The sequence below is a fragment of the Leguminivora glycinivorella genome, chromosome Z, assembly GCF_023078275.1.
Source record: "Leguminivora glycinivorella isolate SPB_JAAS2020 chromosome Z, LegGlyc_1.1, whole genome shotgun sequence".
NCBI classification, from domain to species: Eukaryota; Metazoa; Arthropoda; class Insecta; order Lepidoptera; family Tortricidae; genus Leguminivora; species Leguminivora glycinivorella.
This window is the reverse complement of record NC_062998.1, coordinates 34,724,249-34,747,324: the sequence shown is the minus strand read 5'-3', so window position 1 is coordinate 34,747,324 and position 23,076 is coordinate 34,724,249. Positions and strand designations below refer to the sequence as shown.

The following is a 23,076-nucleotide window of genomic DNA, read 5'->3' as shown; positions in this document are numbered from 1 at the left end:
TTAAAAGTAAAGGCGTAAAGCAGAAGCAAACACATTCATTCATAAACATTACAGAGATTATTTTACCGTGACAAAAAAGCACACGGCTGACCCTTAGTACTTACCTACGATAGGCGTTTACCATAGCCATATACACCTATCGTACTTCTGAACACCATACCTATGGCAGCAGATTTAGGAATTCCAATGAATTCTAAAAACAGAATTAGCTGTTGTCATTCCCCAGAAACGGTTACACTGCCAATCCCTTCTGACGTAGTTTCGAAAAAATATAAAATTGGATACAAGATAATACGAAACAACAAGGAAACATGAAACCGGCTAAGAGGAAAATCCACAACGTAAACCTGATTGGTAGTGGAAGCTAAGTTGATAATGCGATATTAACGTCACTGTGCCATAGAAACAAGCACCTTGCAGACATTACAGTAAATTCCATTTTAAAGACTTTACCAGTATGACGCACTCGTCGGAATTAATTATCTTGTTTATAGTCCATCCCGAGATCTCATAGAGACCGGTCATGTAGCGCACAGTGACATAGCCAAATAAATAATCTATCAATTTAAAAGTCAATGTAATTATTGATAATAAAATTTAAGTGTCTACATATTGAGACAGTGAAAACTAGAAAAATAACAGTGTACAAACAACATGAGGCTTCAGAGTAAGTAGAACCGGTTTAGGTTATGTTGAACTTTTGTAAGGTGTAGGTATAGAGTAAACACGTCGGTGAAATTAATAAAAAAAAATATTTTTCAAAAAATTTAAAAAAAATGTCTTGACCATTTTTATTGAGGTTGCCATATTAAGACATGTTCAGAAACTTATTTTATTTTATAATTATAAAATATTATTTTCATCTGGTTAACACGTCGGTGAAGATCGAGCTTAGTACGGATCTTAGACTAATACGTTTATATGGTTTATTTATACTAGTGGCGATCCTATGCCTATGCCACTCGGTTTAACAAAAAGTTTTACTAAATAATAATAAGATCAACAAACATGAGATCAACAAGGCACGTTATGAACTGGCTGTAAAATTAAAAGTTATACTTACAGTAGGTAAACAAAAAATATGTCAACAAGGATTGACATTGTTATTTGGTGACAATAGTGCTCTGTCATATACGTAATTAATTTTGCTACTCGATATATATTGTACACAATATTTAAATAATACGAAGTAATTTAGACATAGCAAGATGTTGTCGGCGGCGAAAGTACGAATTCATGGCATGCAAGATGACAATTGGGTGATAAAAGATAAAATTAATCAATACCGAGGCCTGATAAAATTATATGGTAAGTTGTAAGATGAAATTACAGTCAACAACACAGCTGTGAATACAGACAAAGTGTCAAATATATGTATACACACCCTAAACCACAGGCAATAAAGTTCTGTATACATATTGTTGGCACTTTGTCTGTATTGACAGCCGTATGGCTGACTGTACAATGTACATTGTACAATTTAGTTATACCTAGTTACACTGTTAGCAGAGCTTTGCTTAATTAGAATTAGGTTGTGGTTTTGAATGACGATGCAGATATAAGCGACTCGCTGAAAGTATGGTCGAATTCACAAATAATCGTTATAGGCCATCTTTTCATATTTTCAGTACACGTTGTGTTAATTTATTGCAGTAATGCGAGATGTACGTATTAGTACAGATGTAGTGCGAAAAGATTTGCTAATACGAAGGCAATGTTTACGGAAACATACGAATGTGTCATGCGATTTCAGTCGGTATACTCTTAGGTCGACATGTTCTTTTTCCCCTCACTAGCTCGGAAACACGTGTTTTGTCCTTTAATACCAGCGGGTAAAAACGCATTTTATCCACTAGTGGGTAAAGTAATTTGACCTTGAATAAAGTCAAATTAATTGCTTTAAAATGGATAAAAGCAGGTGAATCTAGTAATAAACGCATTTTTTGCGTTGTAGTTTCATCGCTATTAGTCTAGAGCCAATTTGGCCACAAGTCGTCTCCTTCACGATTTTCGTCGACATCTCTTCTAAATACCTAAAACAGGTATGGATATGTTCCTCGTTCTCTCCAGATTACGAATTGACCTGTTTTAGTTTAAGGAGGGGGGACGGGTCGAGAAAAAGGGGGGAAAGATGGCGACCGACCATCATAGATATTTATTCACATCTCGAGTCCTATGGCACCAATCTGTTCGTGCGAGGTGTCATTTGAAAGCTTATTAAACCTACTTTAATTGTTTTCAAATAACTATGCTCATAAAAGTAACCGTTTAGGAAATATTTGAAAATATGTGTTTTTTTATCGCGCATGAATTGCACAAGTACTAGTAAAAAATGCGTCTAACTCAATAAACAATAACTTTACCGCAATTGATGTTATTATAAAATTTTTGCGTCTATTCATGCTCTTTCTAAAAATATAAGTTTCATTGGTATATGATAATATATAACCATGTAATTAAGAATTTTGTTTGGCAGGGGTTATCCTTCAGGTCGCATAAACGGGCGCTGACCGTAGTAAAGTATTCAATATTTTTGAGGTCTTATTTTATGGATCCATATGTGAGAGGTATCGTTTGAAAGATAATTAAACCTACTATAATTGTTTATACATAACTATAGTATTAAAGGTAACTGTTTACATAATATTTGAAAATATGTGTTTTTTATCGAACATGAATCGCACAAGTACTGGTAAAAAATGCTTCTAAGTCAATAAACAATAACGTTACCGCAATTGATGTTATTATAAAATTTACGCGACTATTCATGAGCTTTCTAAAAATATCAGTTTTATTGGTAAGTGATAATATAACCATTAAATTACGAATTTTGTTTCGTAGTGGTCATTCCGCCGGTCGCATAAAAATGAGCGCTGACCGTAGTAAAGTATTCAATATTTTTAAGTTCCTTTTTTACGGATCCATATGTAAGAGGTATCATTTGAAAGCAAATTAAACCTACTATAATTATTTTTGAATAACTATAGTTATAAAGGTAGCTGTTTACAAAATATTTGAAAACATGAGTTTTTTTTCGAGCACGAGTTGCACATATACAGATAAAAAATGCTTCTAACTTAATAAACCATAACTTTACCGCAATTAATGTTATTATAAAATTTACGCGAAATTTCACGCGCTTTCTAAAAATATAAGTTTTATTGGTGTATGATAATATATGACCAAGTAATTACGAATTTGGTTTAGCAGGGGTCACTGCGCCCTGTCACGATATTGGGTGCTGACTGACCGTCGCCAAATTTTCTACGTTACTCAGATCCTATTTTACTGATAAATTTGTGAGAGGTATCATTTGAAAGCATATTATGCGTACTATCTTTATTTCTAATATTTCAAGTCGAAACTGTAGAAGTTTACAAAATATTTGATTAGTAATATGTGTATTTTACTGTGCATTAATAGCATTGGCATTGATAAGACACGCTTCTAGCTCAATAAATTATAGTTTTCCGCAATTGAAATAATAACAAAATAAACGGAAAATGTATGACTTACACAAAAAATAAGTTTGGTTTGTATTGCATAAACAATTAATTTGAATTTGTTCAGCTCACCTACTGCGCACCATCATATAAATGGATGTCCACCGTCGTTGCCTTTTTTCATGATTTTTCAGATTTTATTTCACTAATCGTATATTCATAATAAATATAATCTATCACGTATCGAATTTACTTATATACTTAATTGATCAGTAAAATAAAATCTGTAAAATGATGAAAAAATTAAGGCAACGGCGGTGGACATCCGTTTATATGACGATTGACTGTGCGCAGTGGGTATGGTGGACAAATTAACATTAATTGTTTAAGCAAAACTAACAAAACTCATTTTTTGTAAAGGCCATACATTTTGCGGTTCATTTCGTTATTATATCAATTGCGAAAAAATATAATTTATTGAGAGAGAAGCATGTTTCACTCGTATCAGTGCGAATGCTATTCATATACAGTAAAAATACACATATTGTCAAATATTTTGTAAACTTCTACAATTACGACTAAAATTATTAAAAAGTAACGATAGTACGCATAATATGCTTTCAAATGATACATCTCACAAATTGATCGCTAAAATAGGATCTGAGAAATACATAAAATTAGGCGACGGTTAGCACCTATTTACGTCACGGGGGTGCAGTGACACCTGCTAAACCAAATTCGTAATTACTTGGTTGTATAATATCATACATCAATAAAACTTATATTTTTAGAAAGCATATGAAATGTCCTGTAAATCTTATCCTAACATTATTTGCGGTAAAGTTATTGTTTATTGGTCATGCACCAAGATACAATCTTAAAAATTATGAAAACGGCAACGAAAATGGTCATCCATGTATATGACGGTGCGCAGTGAGTATGATAGATAAATTAACATCAATTGTTCATGCAATACTGACAAAACTTATTATTTGAAAAGGTCATACATTTCGCCGTTTATTTTGTTATTATATCAATTGCGGAAAAAATATAATTCATTGAGCTAGAAGCATGTTTTACTCACATCGGTTCCAATGCATATTTTCAAATATTTTGTTAGCTACTACAGTTACAACTAAAATTATTGAGAACTAATGATAGTACGCATAATATGCTTTCAAAAGATTCCTGTAAAATAAAATAGGATCTGAAAAATATAGAAAATTTGGCGACGGTGAGCATCCATACGTGGCCGGGCGCTGTGGCCCCTACTTAACCATATTTGTAATTACTTGGTTATATAATATTATACACCAATAAAACTTATGTTATTAGAAAGCGCACGAAATTCCGCGTAAATCTTATACTAACATCAATTCCGGAAAAGTTGTTGTTTATTGATTAAGAAGCATTTTTTACCAGTAGGTACTTGTGCGACTCATGGTCTATAAAACACATATTTTCAAATATTTTCTAAACAGCTACGTTTATGATTATAGTTATTTGTACAAAAATATAGTAGGTTTACTGATATTTGAAACGATACCTCTCGCATATGGATCTGTAAAATAGGACCTCAAAAATATTGAATACTTTACTACGGTCAGCGCCCATTTCTGCGACCGGGCAGAGTGACTTCTGCTAAACCAAATTCGTAATTACATGGTTATATATTATCATATACCAATGAAACTTATATTTTTAGAAAGAGCATGAATGGACGCAAAAATTTTATAATAACATCAATTGCGGTAAAGTTATTGTTTATTGAGTTAGACGCATTTTTTCTAGTACTTGTGCAATTCATGCGCGATAAAAAAACACATATTTTCAAATATTTCATAAACGGTTACTTTTATGAGTATAGTTATTTATAATTAATTAAAGTAGGTTTAATAAGCTTTCAAACGACACCTTGCACGAACAGATTGGTGCCATAGGACTCGAGATGTGAATAAATATCTATGATGGTCGGCCGCCATCTTTCTCCCCCCTTTTTCTCAACCCGTCCCCCCCTCCTTAAACTAAAACAGGTCAATTCGTAATCTGGAGATAACGAGGAACACATCCATACCTGTTTTAGGTATTTAGAAGAGATGTCGACGACTTTTTGTAAAAGAGGTCGTTTGGTCCCTGACTAAAGGGGGGCAAACTATAAATTTTAAGTTACTAGGTCAAGTGGGGTATCGTTAGAAAGAGCTCAAGTTGAACGTAAATAAACAATTTTTTTATAATTTTTTTGTTGTGGAAAAAAATTGAATTTTGAAGGAATATTAAATAAAAAAAAACCGTTCCCTGCCCTTATCTCCGAAGTTTACCAACGAAAAATTATGAAATTTAGGAAATATTGGTTTTATGCTAAATATTACAGGAAAAATAAAATCGTGTTTGTATCTTGGAAACTTTTTTTTAATTCACAAAAAACTTTTCAGATTTTTACTTTAAATTTAACCACCTTTGCGGATGTATATCGTACTTCAAATGAATATGAGGTGTTACGTAAACCATCTTCTTTCAAATAAAGTAAATACTGTTTAAATCGGTTAACATAATAAAGAATTATCCCTGAAAATCCAACATAGTACGGAACCCTCGGTGGGCGAGTCCGCCTCGCACTTGGCCGGTTTTTTTCTTATTTCGAACAGCGTACATGCCGAAAGTAGATTATGACGAGTAAAGAACGAGACGGATTAAGATAAAGATGAACAACGAAATTGACCGTAGTTGAGAAAGACCATCGACGATCGTGACGAATGAAGAATGGCTGATGAAAGCAGAATCTGACAAATTTAGCAACGTGACGAAAAACTAATGTATCGACCCAAGAGTATACCTTTCAGTCAGCCTCATTGCAAGATGTACCAGCTGACATTGACTGAACTAGCATGACAAAAACCCTTTTCGGACTACATCTGTAGGTACTTTATGTGCCAATCCGAAACTTTAAATGGCCATATGGACAGAAAAACGTCGTAAAATACGATTTGGTCCTGTTTTAATTTATCGCCACTCGACACTCGTTCCGAATTTCCTGTTTATCGCACTTGTGTCGAAACTTACCATTATTTACCTACAATATTTCATTGTAACTACTTTTACAGGAGTATCGATATGCTACTACCAATGAACTTATGCTTCTCCGATTTTATGAACTTACGACACGCACACCCTGTATAATTATGTGGTTGTTTCTAATGTGAACATCGTAGGTTCTATAAAAGGATGTAATTATACACCCTCTCAAGTGGAGGACCGGGACTCGGGGTTTAATGTTACATAATGTAGATACAAAGAAAGTTAGGCCACATTCTTTTTATGCTTTTGAAACCTTTCACCATACGCTTTTCTGTTCTTATTATAGCCGTTGGTTCTTTTCTTTGTTGTTTAGCGTCGCCCTTTTGTGAGGTTTCCAGTGTCGACAGGTTTAATAAATCTGCATCCTTTAGGGACTGGGGAGAGGCATTTAAATTTTACATAATGAATAGCCATGTATTTTAAAATATTATCTACTCGTAAACATAAACAATTGAAATCGAGTACTAAAAATTGATTTGGAATTCATATTAGATAAATACAAATACAAATATACAAATACAAATAATTTATTAATAAAAACATAATTGTACAGTGATTGTTCATAAAGGCTAAGAATTGTTATACATATAAGAGATGTTTTATACAAATGCCTGAGCTAGGATAGTTCCTGTGTTTCAGGCAGAGGAAGGACTAAATTAGTGATTTATTTTTAATTATTCACTTAAATAAAACTCATAAGAAAATAAACACAAGACTTATTTTCGTAGGTTCCGAACTATTACATTACATCACTCTAAAAAAAATTTGTTTGCTCCTATCAATATTTTGATCGTCGTAGTCAAGCATCTTGATTCCATACGAGCCTGATAAGATCTTAGACAAATGGAATAAGGTAATTTTGATTGCTCTTACTTTTGCGACGTAACTGAGACAATTAAGATCTTGTTCAATAATTACATGAAAAATAATTAGGCGAACTAAATTACCTTAGCAAGTTCAACTAAGCACTTGATAATAATTATCATGATACGTAACTGTATCAACTAACGCAAACCAGTTAGTTCAACTATGACGTTGCTCAATATTAACATGGAGAATGATTGTATTAATTATTTGACCTAAATAAATTCAACTAAGAACATGATTACATCTACTTACGAACCTTGTGAGTCTGAACTAAGATATTGGTCAATTTGAATATTAATTGTTTAATCAATTCAACTAAGACATCTGTCAATATTAACATGAAGCATTACTGTATTAACTATTTAATCCGAATAAGTTCAACTAAGAACATGATTACATCTACTTACGCACCTTGTGAGACTGAACTAAGATATTTTTCTATTTGAACATGAATTGTTTAATCGATTCAACCAAGATGTAGGTCAATATTAACATGAGGCATTACTGTAGTAACCATTAAAACCAAATAAGTTCAATTAAGGACATGATTACATCGATATACACACTTTGTGAGAGTGAACTATGATATTGTTCAATTTGAATCTTTGTTTTGTTATACATTTCAACTGAGAAGCTTGTTCAGTACTATCATTCATGTTCAATTGTACTATGACTTACTTTGTCTCATTTACTAAGACAACAACCCCTTATTGATAATTGTCATAAAACACCACGGGACTGAATTAGACAAATTATGTTTTATACCTATTTACAAATACATACGTTAACTTGACAGATAACATAAAACGATTCATATCTAATTCAGGCTGGTGATGCGTTTATGAATAACGCCATAAATAAAACAAAAGTTATAAAAAAATGACATTTATTCATAATATACTTGGCACCTACTACTACTACCTACTTAGAATAAATAGTTTTTTCTTGCGGCGGTTATCACATCACAGCTAACCTAACAACTTACAAGTTCAATGGAGGAAGAAATCGAAATTTTAAAAACATGGGAGTTGGAGAACTTAAGACGCTACAGGAGCGAAAATGCTAAAATGGAAAGGAGCCCCCTTTCAATTTGGGAATTCAAATTTAATATACAAGTGTTATTAACTAGATTTATCGAAAAAAAATGTCCATTAAGAACTCAGTTAAAAAATATTGCGAAAAAAATCTTTAAAATCGAGGTTCCGCTCTCGACTGTTTCCCCCTTCAAAATTAAGTCAATCGTAACTAAATTTGAGAATCTGAATAACAATGAAATAATCAGTGTCGGACCGTTCAGTTTTGTGGCTAATTGTTACCAATTTTGAATACCACACCTTTTTTACGCCATAATCAATAACACCGTTTTTGAAAATTTTCGATGGGCTCTAGCGTCTTTAAAAATAAGAATCTCAAAAAATCAAAACGGTCCGACACAGATAAAAATTATTATAATCTGTCTTGAAAAAAATCATTGCTGTATCTTGAAAAACCAGGGAGGAAATAGTCGAGAGCGTTTGTATGGAGAATTGATCACTCCTGTATCGTCTTAATACCAGAGTTCACCAGTAAGTACAATGTATTATATTTTCATTGTATTATATATTTTGTAGCACGTATCTACTGCGTTCATAATGGACTGTCTTTCATAGATTATCGATCTGCTGACAACAACTAGAAATGATTCGATTTTTTCAAGAGACTCACCCACAACAATTATCTATGGCTGGCATGACAATCCTATTTTTTGAAGTGTGGCTATGCGAAGTTCGATGGTCTGGCTAATTTCTACACTAGAGCGGATATGCTTTATGAAACCTTCCCTTACTTCCATTTTACTGGGCTTCCAATTTTGACTTGCACCGGAACCTCGCTTCTTCTTTTGGCGGACTGCCGCAGTGTTCAGCAAAAATGGAATGGTGAGAAATCCGGCTATATTCGTTGTTTCCTCATAGGGCGCTATAAAAATGGGACTAGTTAGTAAAATATTATTACAAACGATATAATATAAGGAAAGATCAATGCGGGTAAGTGAACAGTGGGGCAACTGAAACGAGCCACGAAGGTTAAACAAACTTTGCCACCGAGTGAAATACAAAATTTTACACTACACCGACACAAACAAAATATTAACTGTAAAACATCTAACTAAATCAAATCTATCAAGCTTGAGACATCCAGTTAAAATTTGTATGAAATTTCTTTGCACTCTTGTGGACAAAATGCAGTTTTGCTATCTGTTTTTGAAGACTAAAGAGAGCCTTTGCCAGTCGGTGTGGTGAAACTAACTATTTTAACATAGACAACATCTGCTTTATCAATTTTATCATATACTTACAATTGGTAAGTGCAGTAAGTTCGACTTTTTGTATTTCAGCTGTTCCTGAAGATTTATTTTCATTGATGGAAAATTTATAAACAAATTGTCCTAGTAAATTTCATGTGCTTTTGAAGTCGTTAAGCCGCTGGAATGATAAAACAAACAATTAAAAACAAAAAGTAAAAAGAAACGAATGCAGTATTCAGTTATACATATAATAATTATTTTAAAGTTACATAGTAAAAAGTGACTTAGCTAGTTAATGTTATTATATTTACCAAAGAATATCCTTGTGGTTTTTTGAGAGCAGAATATTTTCAAAATAGTGATGCAGAGTCCAATGACTTTTCCACAATCTGAAAAATATTTAGAAACTTTACTTTTCATTTGCCTCTTTAATTAATATAATTATAATACAATTAATTACAGTCATAACCTATACACTCACAGTATAATGTATCATAATAATAAATAAATTAATTAATGTAATAGGACATTCTTACACAGATTGACTGGGTCCCACAGTAAGCTCAAGAAGGCTTGTGATGTGGGTACTCAGACAACGATATAATTAATAAACAAATAATTATATAAATAAAAAACATCCATGACTCAGGATTCTCAGGAACATACCTGTGCTCATCACACAAATAAATGTCCTTACCGGGATTCGAACCCAGAACTGCGGCTTAGTAGGGACGGTCACTTAGTCACTACTCGCTAGGCCAGCCCGGTATCTTGCCTAACAATGCAGTTATATTAAAAATATTATTGTGATAAGATGAGTATGTTACTTCAAAAATGGTTGGAATAAAATCTCTCTCTGGTATGTTGGTCTGCCTATGCAGTATTCATTTATTGAATTGTAATTCTTATAATGTTTTTTACAATAAAATACAGAACCTCCTCCTTCTAGGTAAAGAAGTCTGTTAGAAACTGCTTACCCTGGAATTATAACTGGGCTCTGCTTTCTTCTCAGCAATTGCAGATGGCACATTTTCCTTTTCCGAGGACAAGTTTTCCTTTTCTGAAGTTTCTATAACTATTAGGTCTGTGCTTATGTTAAACTCAGAAAAATCCATCAGGGTCTGGAAATGAATGATACAATTAATATCACATACCATACTACAAAATTATGAACAGCGTGGAAAAATATTTGGCCCTAGAGGAACCGTATTACATCTTTTTTTAACTCAAAGTTAATATTTTTCAATATTGCTACAATATCTATAATTGGGGGCCATTATGCTAGCAGACAAGATTTAAAATTGAAACAACTCTTAAGGGCAAAAGGTAATTATTTCTCTGTTAATTAATCTATTACAAAGGACTCCACTGAGCCTTGCCTTATATTATGAAATTACTCTCTAATTTACTAAGTTTACAGAGCCGAGGGCTAGCTACACTTGAACATGAGACTAAGGTTTTAAATTATTTAAGGGAACAAACGTGGATCAGCGAACTCTTGAGTTAAAACTACGGGTAGAAACGGTGTACGGCGGATATTAAAATAAAAGGTATAGTAACACGGAGGGTGCCAGAACCATAATTATGCCGGTTCGATGATGTAGATAAGAGTGATTGGAAAGGTCTAACCTCAAACGTGCTATGTCAGCCGCCTCAGACCACCACGACTGCCACGTCAGCCGCCTCAGAGATGGTGTCGTGTGGATGACGGCAGCGTCAGCTTGCCGCCTGTAGGTTACCGGAACACAGCGGGGAATGCTGGCGACCGGCGCGAGGATTAGGCGACGCGGCGTGAACCCTGAAATGTGTATACCAGTCTTTAAGTAAAATTCCAAAGACGGCGTCCGTGAGACTTGGATCGCCCGTAGGACAGGGGAATTGCCCCGGAATTCGAATTCCGAACGTCAACGCGTTCTGTGAAACGACCTACTGCTAATTTGGAATTACACATAACCTAAGTGACAATTTGACAAGGTTTTTAAAGAATGTACAATTTACCGTTGGTGGACAAAAGGCGAGCGGAGAGCAGTTTTGCACTTATTTCAACACCCGGGCACGCTGGGCGTCGCCTATTACCATCGGAACATGGTTTTATTAGCGTCCGATTCCGGGGCTGGAAAATATGCAACGCTTTGTTAGAAACTATCCAACTATAAGAAAATACACAACAGAATCACTATCAAAACTCACTCAAACGGGCGATTGCGCCCGATTTTGACTCGGGCTAAAGATCCCCTCGCAATTCTCTCCCTGGCAAAAATAATTCCGGTCTCTCTCATTTTGACGGAACTATAGTTACCATACCAAGTCTAAATAGGCTCGCGCCGCGAATAGCACATGCCGGACGTTCAACGAAAATTGAGCCAACTTAAATGTGTATTTTATAGACAAGAAATTTAAATGTGTATTATTACGAGATTGCATCCATTATCGGCCGGGGCCGCAGCCCAGCAAGCTATTGGCCTCGTGTCATTAGCAACTTGACTAAATAATGAAAAAAATACATTGTACTTACTGGTGAATTTTCGTATTAAGTTCTCCAACTCCCATGTTTTTAAAGATTCGATCACTTACTCCATTGAACTTGTAAGTTGTTAGATCTGTGATGTGATAGATAACCGCAAAAAAATTAACACAAGACGCGTTGACAAATCACTTCGGCGTCAGTGTTGCCAACTCCGATTTTGAAAAACGCTAGGCTAATGTATAGAAGATGTCTAAAATACGTTAACATTTTTTTTTAAATGAGTCTACCTCGAATTAAAGGCATAAAGGTACTTAAAATAAATGATTAAAAATAATTCATAAATGATTAAAAATAATTCAGTACCTATCTAAAATTGAAATGCCGTCAAATGATACCTAATGTGCAGTAAAATTCACCTTTGTTATTTGGTTAAGAGTCTGTTGTTTTTTAGCAATATATTTGATGGAATTTTTATTTTAACTAATAGATAGTAATCAATAGTAAAGTAATCAATAGTAAATTACGATACAAGTGCGAAAAATGGGAAATTTGAAACGAGTTGTGATTAAAACACGAACGAAGAGAGTTTTTTAAATCGACAGGAGTAGTGAATTACCTATAATACTTATTCTATTCGTACATGTATCGTACAACGTTTTACAATACATACCATAATTATGTAATAGTACATTACGATACAAGTGCGAAAAGGTGGAAGTTCGAAACGAGTGGCAATAAATTAAAACACAACAGAAGGGAGTGTTCTAAATCAACACGAGTTACGAATTTCCTTTTCGCACGTGTATGGTACGACGTTTTTCAGTACAGATGGTCCTCCGAAGTTTCGACCTGACAAGAAATGAATCACTTTTCACACTAGTGCGTAAAAACGCAACATCTGTACTGAAAACTATATTATAAGTCAATAAAAATATATATTAGCCCCAGTGTCAATATATTGTAAGTAATATATTATATGTTGCCCGTGTGGTGACGGGTTAAGAATTTCACAACCCCTTTCTTCCCGTGGGTGTCGTAGAAGGCGACTGTGGGATACCTATGGGTTAAATTGTGGCGTAGGCGAGAGGCTGGCAACCTGTCACTGCAATGTCACAGTTTCGTTTTCTTTCAATCCCTTATTTGCCAAGAGTGGCACTGAAACGAGTAGATTCATGTGCTACCCCTTCATGGGATACAGGCGTGATTGTATGTATGTATGTATGTATATTATAAGTCATAATTTATTGATTATTTCTCCTCATTTCCTCGCAAATTAGGACAAATTAAATAAATATACTAAAGCAATCTAAGCCTTGGAATGCTTGAATTTTCTGCCTTAACATGTACCTATATAATTATATGCTTAAAATCCTTGCACTTTAAGATGAAGCCTCACGCGCCACGCCGAGTCACGTGATCACGCGTATATATATAGCGTAACCGAAATTGCTCTAGTGTGGCTTCACCCTTTAGGGCTTCTAGATAGAACTTGCTACAGGCTCTGCGCTGCTTTATCCGGCACTGCGTCTGAGCTGAGCCAATTATAGCATTTTTTCTGGGGAGGGGTGGATCCGTTCCTGACTTGGATACTCATGAAGAATACAAAACTGAACCCATATCGAGTCCGGCTATGCTAACGCTGCAGCGTTTTTGATAACAGTGTGCAAGCGTTATTGCGATTATTAAATAACTTTAACGATTCTGACAACACTTTCATAGTGGGCTATCAAATATGAAAAGCATGGTTAGCTTAATAGGATCAGCATGGCAATCCGTAAATAACTCACCCTTCCATTTATTTTGAAAATTGTTATATTACATCGACGTCCGCCACACACGAAAATTCATAATAAAATTGAATACCATATGGCGATGACAAATATGGTTGCTTTCAAGTTGATGCCTTAGACCAAATATGTAAAAATATGTGCCCAATGCTAAATAAAAATTTTCGATGAAAGAGCCGTGAAAATATCCCAGATCTGGTATATTTTATTCCGAGTTGGCAACACTCGCACGCGCTGCGGGAGGGGCGCGGGCGGAAGGCGGATGTACAAACGCTTACCCCTACTAATTCACTTGATTGATCAGATTACCAATTATTGAATTTGTTTATTATGATAATAGATTTAACAATTCATTCTTAGTAGAACTCAATTCATTTCGTAATTGATACAACAATTTGATCATAATGGGATTGAGAAATGTATCTTCGTTGTTTCAAAATTTTATATGTCTAGAACTATTGACATACTTATCTGTCTTAAAGAATTAGTTGAGGATTGAAGCAACCTAGATTTAGTTTATGTCAAATACCAAGTCTTATTTGAATCAACAAAGACAAAATAATCAAATTAAGCATGAAAATGCTTAAAACCATTAACATACTTATTTGTTTTAATGAATTAGTTCAGGATTGAATGTACCTACACGTTTAGTTGTTTCAAATACTTATCTTATTTGAACCAACAGACAAAATAATCAAATCAACTATGAAAATGTTTAAAACCATTAACATACTTATCTGTTTTAATGAATTCGATTAGGATTGAATCTACCTATGTTTAGTTGTTTCAAATACCTAATCTTATTTGAATCAACAAAGATAAAATAATCAAATTTACTATAAAAATGTTCAGAACTATTAACATACTTATCTGTTTTAATGAACTAGTTCAGGATTGAATCAACCTATGTTACATAGTTTTGCCTAACAAGTTAATAATTGATTCAAGGTGTTCATTGGTTAGGAATAACAAAACACCTAAGTTATTAGTTCAATCATACATTCCTTTATTGTTTTAGTAATCAGCTTTATTTGAATTGTATAAGATCGTAATTGTAATGATTAACTTAACGTCAACTAAGAGAAAACTGCTCTTAGTTGGCCTTCATTTTTTAGAGTGCATATATATATTCATTGTATATTCAATAGGTAATTATTTTACGACCATAAGTAACTTTTCTGTATCACATCGTACGTCATATTTTGCAGGCCTCGTCGTAGAGCACTTTTACAACAAACATAATAGCTAAGTGGATATAAGTCTAATTTTGCATTTAACCTGTTGTATAGAAATGGGCCCAGAAAGACGAAAAATCTAGACGAGAAAACGTGTTTTCTATGTACGGTTTGAATACGAACGATATCTTTCCGCCTTTTGTTATTATAATCTGTGTTGAAGGATATTCGGCCATGCTGCTTTAATGTTGCGCTTAAAATAAACAATTGACGAACAGTTAGTACTTGACATGATTGATAAAGAAGTTCTGTAGGGTATAAAAAAGGTCGGGAAGTAGCTACTTTTAGCACCGCTCGCTGGGCTCTTTCTAAGTTTAGTAGAGTGGTTTTAGCTGTGCCACCCCAAGATGAAATGCAATATGTTAGTATCGATTGACACAGGGCAAAGTAAACTTGCTTGATTAAGTTGAAATAATTGAAATAATAATAAAGAAATGTTTGGGGAACTTACACAGATCAACCTATCCCCAAACTAATTTAAAATCCATGTACCTACTAAGTATATACTTTACGTAAAACTACACATTCCGATATTAGAGTCTGACCTTTCGGTCTGGTATAATATGATTATTGTCAAGAGGGCGCTTTATTCTGATGACAGTTCAGTTAGTATGAAGAAAATAATTAGTTGTAATGAAATTCCGCGTCATGGCGCGTCCTATATTTCTGGTCAGGCTATATTATTCATGATTGTGTTCAGAAAGGGACCGCAAGATCCATGAGGGGGACCTGGCGAAGCAGAAGAAGCGTTACAGCCGCGACATTCGGCAGATGCGCAAGGACATCACGACGAAGCGCACCGAGCTCGGCGTGGCGGTCTACGGCGACAAGCAGTTCCTGCGCAACGCCTTCCAGGAGCACCGCCGCCTGCAGCTCACCTACATGAACAGCCAGGCTGACGTAATTATTCCCACCAAGCAATAGGATCATCATCTATGAGACGCAGATATGAGTTGTATTCCTAGTTGCATCTCTAAAACTCGTCGAGGTTGTGACAACAGGTGACCGAGGCCAGAGGTCTACCGCAAGCACCGATGTTTGCAAATTGCGGTAATTTTACTTTTTTAGGTATTCGAAGTACTAAGGCAAAAAATTATAGTGACAGAGAAATAAACCCTCCATATTTTCTCGGTAGGCTCAGTAATAGCAACTCCTTCTAGGAGAATGGCCGGCTGCAGCTCACCTATATTAACGGCCAGGCTACCGTGAATACTGCCAGCAGCTAGCTTAAGACCTAACCATGTTTATGATATCAAATGATACAGATATGCGTTGAATTGCTAACCGCATATCATCGAGGTTGTGCCAACACGAGGTCAGGGGCCTACCGCAAACACTGATGTTCGCAAATTGCATATCTGCTGATAGCTACTCTTTTAGGTAGATAAATACTCCAAATTATTTTGTAATTCAAGTGATAAAGAAATATGCCTTTAAGGGTGCTTTCAAGAAAAACGTCAAAATAATGTAAAATTGATAGTTTTAGTCGGTGAAATACTACACTTTCCGTTATCTAAGAGATATATTTAATTCAAGTTTCAATTAAAACATCTTATTATCTTGATTCTTATCAGACGGGATTTTTGAAAACTATCTCACTAAATTAATTATGAAATTTTCTCTGATGCACGTTTAGGAAAACCCGCGTATAGCGCTGAATTAAGGTAACGGCGGCTATCAACGCGGGTATCGAAATCGACGTCCATTACCGCCGCATTTGCAAATACGAATTTTATAGGCAAACCGACCAATTTCTTAAAAAAAGCTAAGGTAACGGCGGCTATCAACGCGGGTATCGAAATCGACGTCCATTACCGCCGCATTTGCAAATACGCATTTTATAGGCAAACCGACCAATTTCTTAAAAAAAGTTACTCACACAAAGGAAGCCTGTTTAGTTGACTAACGCACATATAGGCGATAGAGAGTGTGAATGAAAGAAGACGCTCGCTATTTGACAGTTTTTGTCACGGGCCGCGAGAAGAGGTTGTGTCATACTGACGTGTGACGCTAAACCTAAGTGAACTCCAATCTCATTTAGTAGTTTACGTAATAATTATGGCAAACAGGTGAAAGTTATGCATTTCAAATTATTGTTTATAGTTTTCTACATGACTTCTGAGTACTTTTTACGTATTGTTTAGCCTGGAAATGTGTTTAAAGTGGAAATTAAAAGACAGCGGTGAAAGGCGCCATTTCGTGAGTAGATTCTATTACTGTGGTATACCACGGTAATAGTTAAAGTAGTGATATTAGTTCTTTTTGCTTTATTTTAAGTATATGTGATCAGTTATATAATGTCTTACAGTTGTTTCAATCTTGATCTATTCACGCTATCAAAGAACTATTTACGCGGTATGAAAATTATTCAACAAAACCTTAATTTTTAGCAAAAACTTCATGACTGATTTCGTAGTTTCTATGAAAACCGTTAATTTGTCAATTTTTTTAAACATTGACATAAAGTCTGATGCTTACTTACCAGTTATGTAAACTTGGTTTTAATATAAGGTTGCAATATTTTATTTTGATTTGTAATGAAAATACATCTGTATGACTTTGTTTTTATGGGTCGGAATTAGATTTTATAATACTCCAATTTATGCCTATTACCGATGGTACGATCAGATAACCCTCGGTAATAGAATATATAAGAATCTATTACCGATCCATGCAATATTTGTTTGGGTCGGTAATGGGTTCCTATAGAAGTATCTATTACCGAGCGACATATTAGTCTTGTATCAAAATATGACATTTAGTGTACCGTAAGTACAGATTTCTTAGGTGAAACTGAGTCTTCTGTGGGTATTCATAAAGGAGGATAGTATAGGTATATGTATTTGTCATAATTTGTATATTCAACCATCGGTATTAAGCTCCGAATTTTGAGATGGGTTTCTATTTACCGATGGCAGAAAAACACTGTCATTCATACCCTCGGTAATGAAATCTCAATTCGCGTTAATAGAACTGCAACCTGTTCATTACCACGGTAATAGAAAATTTAGGTATGTTGGCTTCAATAATCATTTTATGACATATAATAAACTAAAATGATCCTAAAACTCTTCAAAACTAATAGTTCAATAAATACTCTTCCATAAAAAAAATATTTGTGGTCGTTAATGAGCTTTGATACCCTTAATTTTTTGGTATCTTTTGAAATCTGCCTTAAGTACCACGTTAATAGGCGCCATTACCTTATTCACGCTATCAAAGAACTATTTACGCGGTATGAAAATTATTCAACAAAACCTTAATTTTTAGCAAAAATATCATGACTGATTTCGTAGTTTCTATGAAAACCGTTAATTTGTCAATTTTTTTAAACATTGACATAAAGTCTGATGCTTACTTACCAGTTATGTAAACTTGGTTTTAATATAAGGTTGCAATATTTTATTTTGATTTGTAATGAAAATACATCTGTATGACTTTGTTTTTATGGGTCGGAATTAGATTTTATAATACTCCAATTTATGCCTATTACCGATGGTACGATCAGATAACCCTCGGTAATAGAATATATAAGAATCTATTACCGATCCATGCAATATTTGTTTGGGTCGGTAATGGGTTTCTATAGAAGTATCTATTGCCGAGCGACATATTAGTCTTGTATCAAAATATGACATTTAGTGTACCGTAAGTACAGATTTCTTAGGTGAAACTGAGTCTTCTGTGGGTATTCATAAAGGAGGATAGTATAGGTATATGTATTTGTCATAATTGGTATATTCAACCGTCGGTATTAAGCTCCGAATTTTGAGATGGGTTTCTATTTACCGATGGCAGAAAAACACTGTCATTCATACCCTCGGTAATGAAATCTCAATTCGCGTTAATAGAACTGCAGCCTGTTCATTACCACGGTAATAGAAAATTTAGGTATGTAGGCTTCATTTTATGACATATAATAAACTAAAATGATCCTAAACTCTTCAAAACTAATAGTTCAATAAATACTCTTCCATAAAAAAAATATTTGTGGTCATTAATGAGCTTTGATACCCTTAATTTTTTGGTATCTTTTGAAATCTTCCTTAAGTACCACGTTAATAGGCGCCATTACCTTAGTCGATCTTATTTGTAAAATTTGGACAATTTTGAATACTGCAACTGGTAAATTTATAATACGTTTATCCTGTACTACAATCTTCTCAGACTACATTTTTATTATAAATTTTTGAAAAAGAGAAAACGAGGCTAAGACGAATTAAATATTTTTCAGAAATTACCTAAAATTAAGTGACAATTTCTTTGAAATTCTACATCACATCTAAGTTATTTTTGTAGAAAAATATTCTGCAACGTTTACTAAACTTGTTCTTATGCCTTAGTTTATAATAAGTTTCTATTATATATTTTTGTAAATTTTTTTTTAAAACGAGCCTTCACCGTCACAATTATTACCACTTCTGGACATTTTCTCATATTTTGTTAGACCAAGTAGAAAAAGTCCTATAATAGGTTATATATTTGTAAACTACTCGCAAAGCGTAATTTGATACCACACACGGTATGATTAAGCGCTCGGTTGCGATTTTACTATTTTTGACATGAAAGCCCTCTTAATGTTTTCTCGGTAGGGTCAGCTGAGGCGTCAAAAGCACGTCAGAGAAATCTTAAATTGCTCGAATGCTTTTTATCAATGACCTTTCTTTTTTGAGTTTTCATGTATACGCAAAGATATCATGTGAGTTAGCTAAAAGCTAGGTTAAGGTAGATTGCCACTTTTCGTAATGACCGACTGTTTAAATAAAAATAGTCCAGTAGACTGGACGATTAGAATGCAACCACAAAATACACCATTACCTATATAGGCAAACCACCGTTTATTGATTTAACTATTAAACATACCCCATAGGCACATCTCGGACACAGGCGATCAAATACATATTTACTTATGAAAGAGGCGCGTTCCTAGCACACATTCTAAGCTCGTGTAGGTGGTAACTGTCAGGTAACTGAGAGGGGGTGGGGGCACTTTCAGCGGGGAGCAGGAGTGGCCATACTGTACGATAGTACTCTTTACTATACTGTGCCATAGCCATAGGTATACCTACGCCATACAGTCCAGTGGAGATTGCTAGATCAGTCAGGTTTTATAATCGAAACAAGGTAGAAAGTAAATTTACCATGTTCGAACCGTCTAGGCCTAATAAATTGCTCAGATATATCCCGATATCCCCGATGCAAACTTTATCGATATACTTATTCCTTTTGGAAACTTTTTGCAAACTTTATCGATATTTTAACGGTTTCGCTGATCTTGCACATAACCTGGGCCATTTTTTTCAAAGTTGTCCACCCCATTTTTTTTATAACATGGGTATTTTTTACGCGATTCATACTCAGAATCGCGAGGTCTTTCGATCCTGATAGGAGAAAAATAGGTCCCAAGATTTCTATACACTTTTCAAACCTTCCATGAATTACTTACTTACTGAATGGGAAAAAAACCTTGGCACACTTTTTTCTCCTATTAGGATTGAAAGGACTCGCGATTCTGAGTGGAAACCACATAAAAAATTCCAAATCCAAAAACAGTGGGGTGGACAACTTTGAAAAGAAATGGTCCACCTACACTGCATATTTATGCACGTTTTTATGCATATAATAATATAAATTCAGTTCGAAAGTAAATCAGGCAATTTATGCACTGATCAACTTTAAAAGAAAGTGCATATCTGGAGCTTGTGAGAAAAGAGGACTATACTTACCTATAAATTCTCCATACAAGAGTGCAGTCATCATTTCCCTTGACAGTAGTAGACTAGCAGTTAGTCGATATCCTCTACAATGGGAAAACGCTGGAACCTGCTACGAGCGTAGCGCTACGAACAAGATGCAAACTTTCCATTTTAATCGACGCGTATAAGATTATATTACATACATTATTATTATTTATATAACTCCTCAAACTGCTGACAAATGTCGACGCGAGTACCTACGCTTACTAAGTACCTACCTATACAGTCTTATAGCTGATTACCTATTCGGAGAATAATGCACGTGTTAATAAGAGTATACCTAATTATTATTTGTATTTACCTATGTAGAGTCACAATCTACCCTGCTTTATTGTGCATTATATTAAGAGGATACGGTAGCGAAAATGCTAAAATGGAAAGGAGCCCCCCTTTCAACTTGGGAATTTTAGTTAAATATACAAGTGTTATTAACTAGATTTATCGAAAAAAAATTGTCCATTAAGAACAACTCAGTCAAAAGATATTTCAAAAAATCTTTAAAATCGAGGTTCCGCTCTCGACTCTTTCCTCCTTTAAAACTGAATCAATCTGAACGAAATTTGAGAATCTGAATAACAATGAAATAATCTATAGTCGGACCGTTTAGTTTTTTTGGTTAATTGTTACCAATCTTGAGTATCACACCTTTTTTTGCGCCACAATGAAAAAGGCCGATTTTGGAAATTTTTGATTGGCTCCAGAATCTTTAAAAAGCAGAATATCAAAAAAATCAAAACGGTCCGACACAGATAAAAATAATAAAAATCTGTATTGAAAAAATCATTGCTCTATCTCCAAAAACCAGGGAGGAAATAGTCGAGAGCGTTTGTATGAAGAATTGACCCCTACCGTATCGTCTTATGCATGGCAATAAGTAGCGGCACTGCGGCAGCCTCATAAATGCGTCTCGTCTCATGCCAATGTAATCGCATAACTGAGTGTTTTATAATCATGTTATATAATTGTGATAATTAGTTACTTACCCACGTCGCCAAAGTAGGTGTACAACTGTACATAGTAATATATAATATAAGTTTTTTTGCAAAAAATTTCATTTTTGGCACAAGTTTTATCGCTGACTGTACCTTTCTTTCATCAGTCATCTACTACTCTCCGAGACATTTTTTAGTAGCCCCTACTTGATGTTTAATAAAGAGTGCTTATGCACCACCTTTCTGCTTCATCATCAGGCCAGCTCCATGACACCATAATATTGCATTGTCGCGTGATTTACATATGTGTGCAATATTTCAGCTTAATCGGAAACCGGGAAGTGGGTCAAATTTAGCTTCTACGTTTTGACCCAAACTAACATACTACAAGGCAAGTTAAATAAAAGCAATTGTAATAAAAATTGGACACTTGTCGCTCCGAACCTTTACAACTATTCTTTTAATACTTACACTTATACTTACACGTGCTGTGAGCTAACGAGTAAATGACTAAAAATAACCATTGTATTTGCAGAAAGTTGTCGAGAGTATACACCAAGAAAACTTCAACAAGAGGAAACAACTTGACAGAATTAGATATACCAAGAAGAAGAAAATGGAAAAGTTTCGTCTAACGCAGGTAATAGAAATTCTACACTTTTAGAAATACGTATCTAGGTAGTCTCTTGTCATGTGCAGTACTGGTGACGGGACGATTGAAATGTACCAGTAAGTACAATTATGTATAACTAGCTTTTGCCCGCGGCTTCGCTCGCGTTAGAAAGAGACAAAAAGATAAGCCTATGTCACTCTCCATCCCTTCAAGTATCTCCATTTAAAAAATCACGACAATTCATCGCTCCGTTTTGCCGTGAAAGACGGACAAACAAACAGACACACACATTTTCCCATTTATAATATTAGTATGGATAATGAATATCAATTCTTTAACTTTGAGCTTCGCAAAAAGTCATCTTAAAACGTTCTTTAAAAGGGATAGCTTTTTAAGTGTAACAAAAGTAACAGTTTATTTGGCCCATTATGCGAAAAGCAACATATTGACGACCGGTCTGGCTAAGGCGGTAGTGACCCTGCCTGCTAATAGACGGAGAGCTGGCAGGATTTTGGAGTAGGTCCTTGAGGCAACCTGGAAAGGTGCTCAGATGCTTCTCTGATCATAGCCAACATCAGGTCTGCAAGTCTGGCAGCTGGGGAGCGGGGCTTTATCGA

At 34.7% G+C, this 23,076-nt stretch overlaps 1 protein-coding gene and 1 long non-coding RNA gene across 3 annotated transcripts in view; one reads left to right on the top strand and one right to left on the bottom strand.

Annotated features, from left to right (window-relative positions):
- Positions 1-106: 106 nt before the first annotated feature.
- LOC125241050 overlaps positions 107-23,076 on the top strand; it is a 55,640-nt gene continuing 32,670 nt past the window's right edge. The window contains exons 1-3 of one of the 2 annotated variants that reach the window (XM_048149335.1): positions 107-667; positions 15,859-16,058; positions 22,382-22,486. In XM_048149335.1, coding sequence (XP_048005292.1) covers positions 655-667; positions 15,859-16,058; positions 22,382-22,486 — 318 coding nt within the window. In that variant the 5' untranslated portion in view covers positions 107-654. Of the gene's footprint in view, positions 668-1,156; positions 1,309-15,858; positions 16,059-22,381; positions 22,487-23,076 lie in introns of those variants that run through there. The other variant, XM_048149332.1, reaches the window with a different exon arrangement.
- LOC125241051 lies at positions 8,960-12,432 on the bottom strand. Its single transcript, XR_007178709.1, has 7 exons — positions 12,185-12,432; positions 11,668-11,782; positions 11,299-11,467; positions 10,647-10,790; positions 9,981-10,058; positions 9,721-9,847; positions 8,960-9,341 (listed from the first exon to the last, which is right to left on the bottom strand). It is a non-coding gene; the product is annotated as an uncharacterized LOC125241051 (long non-coding RNA).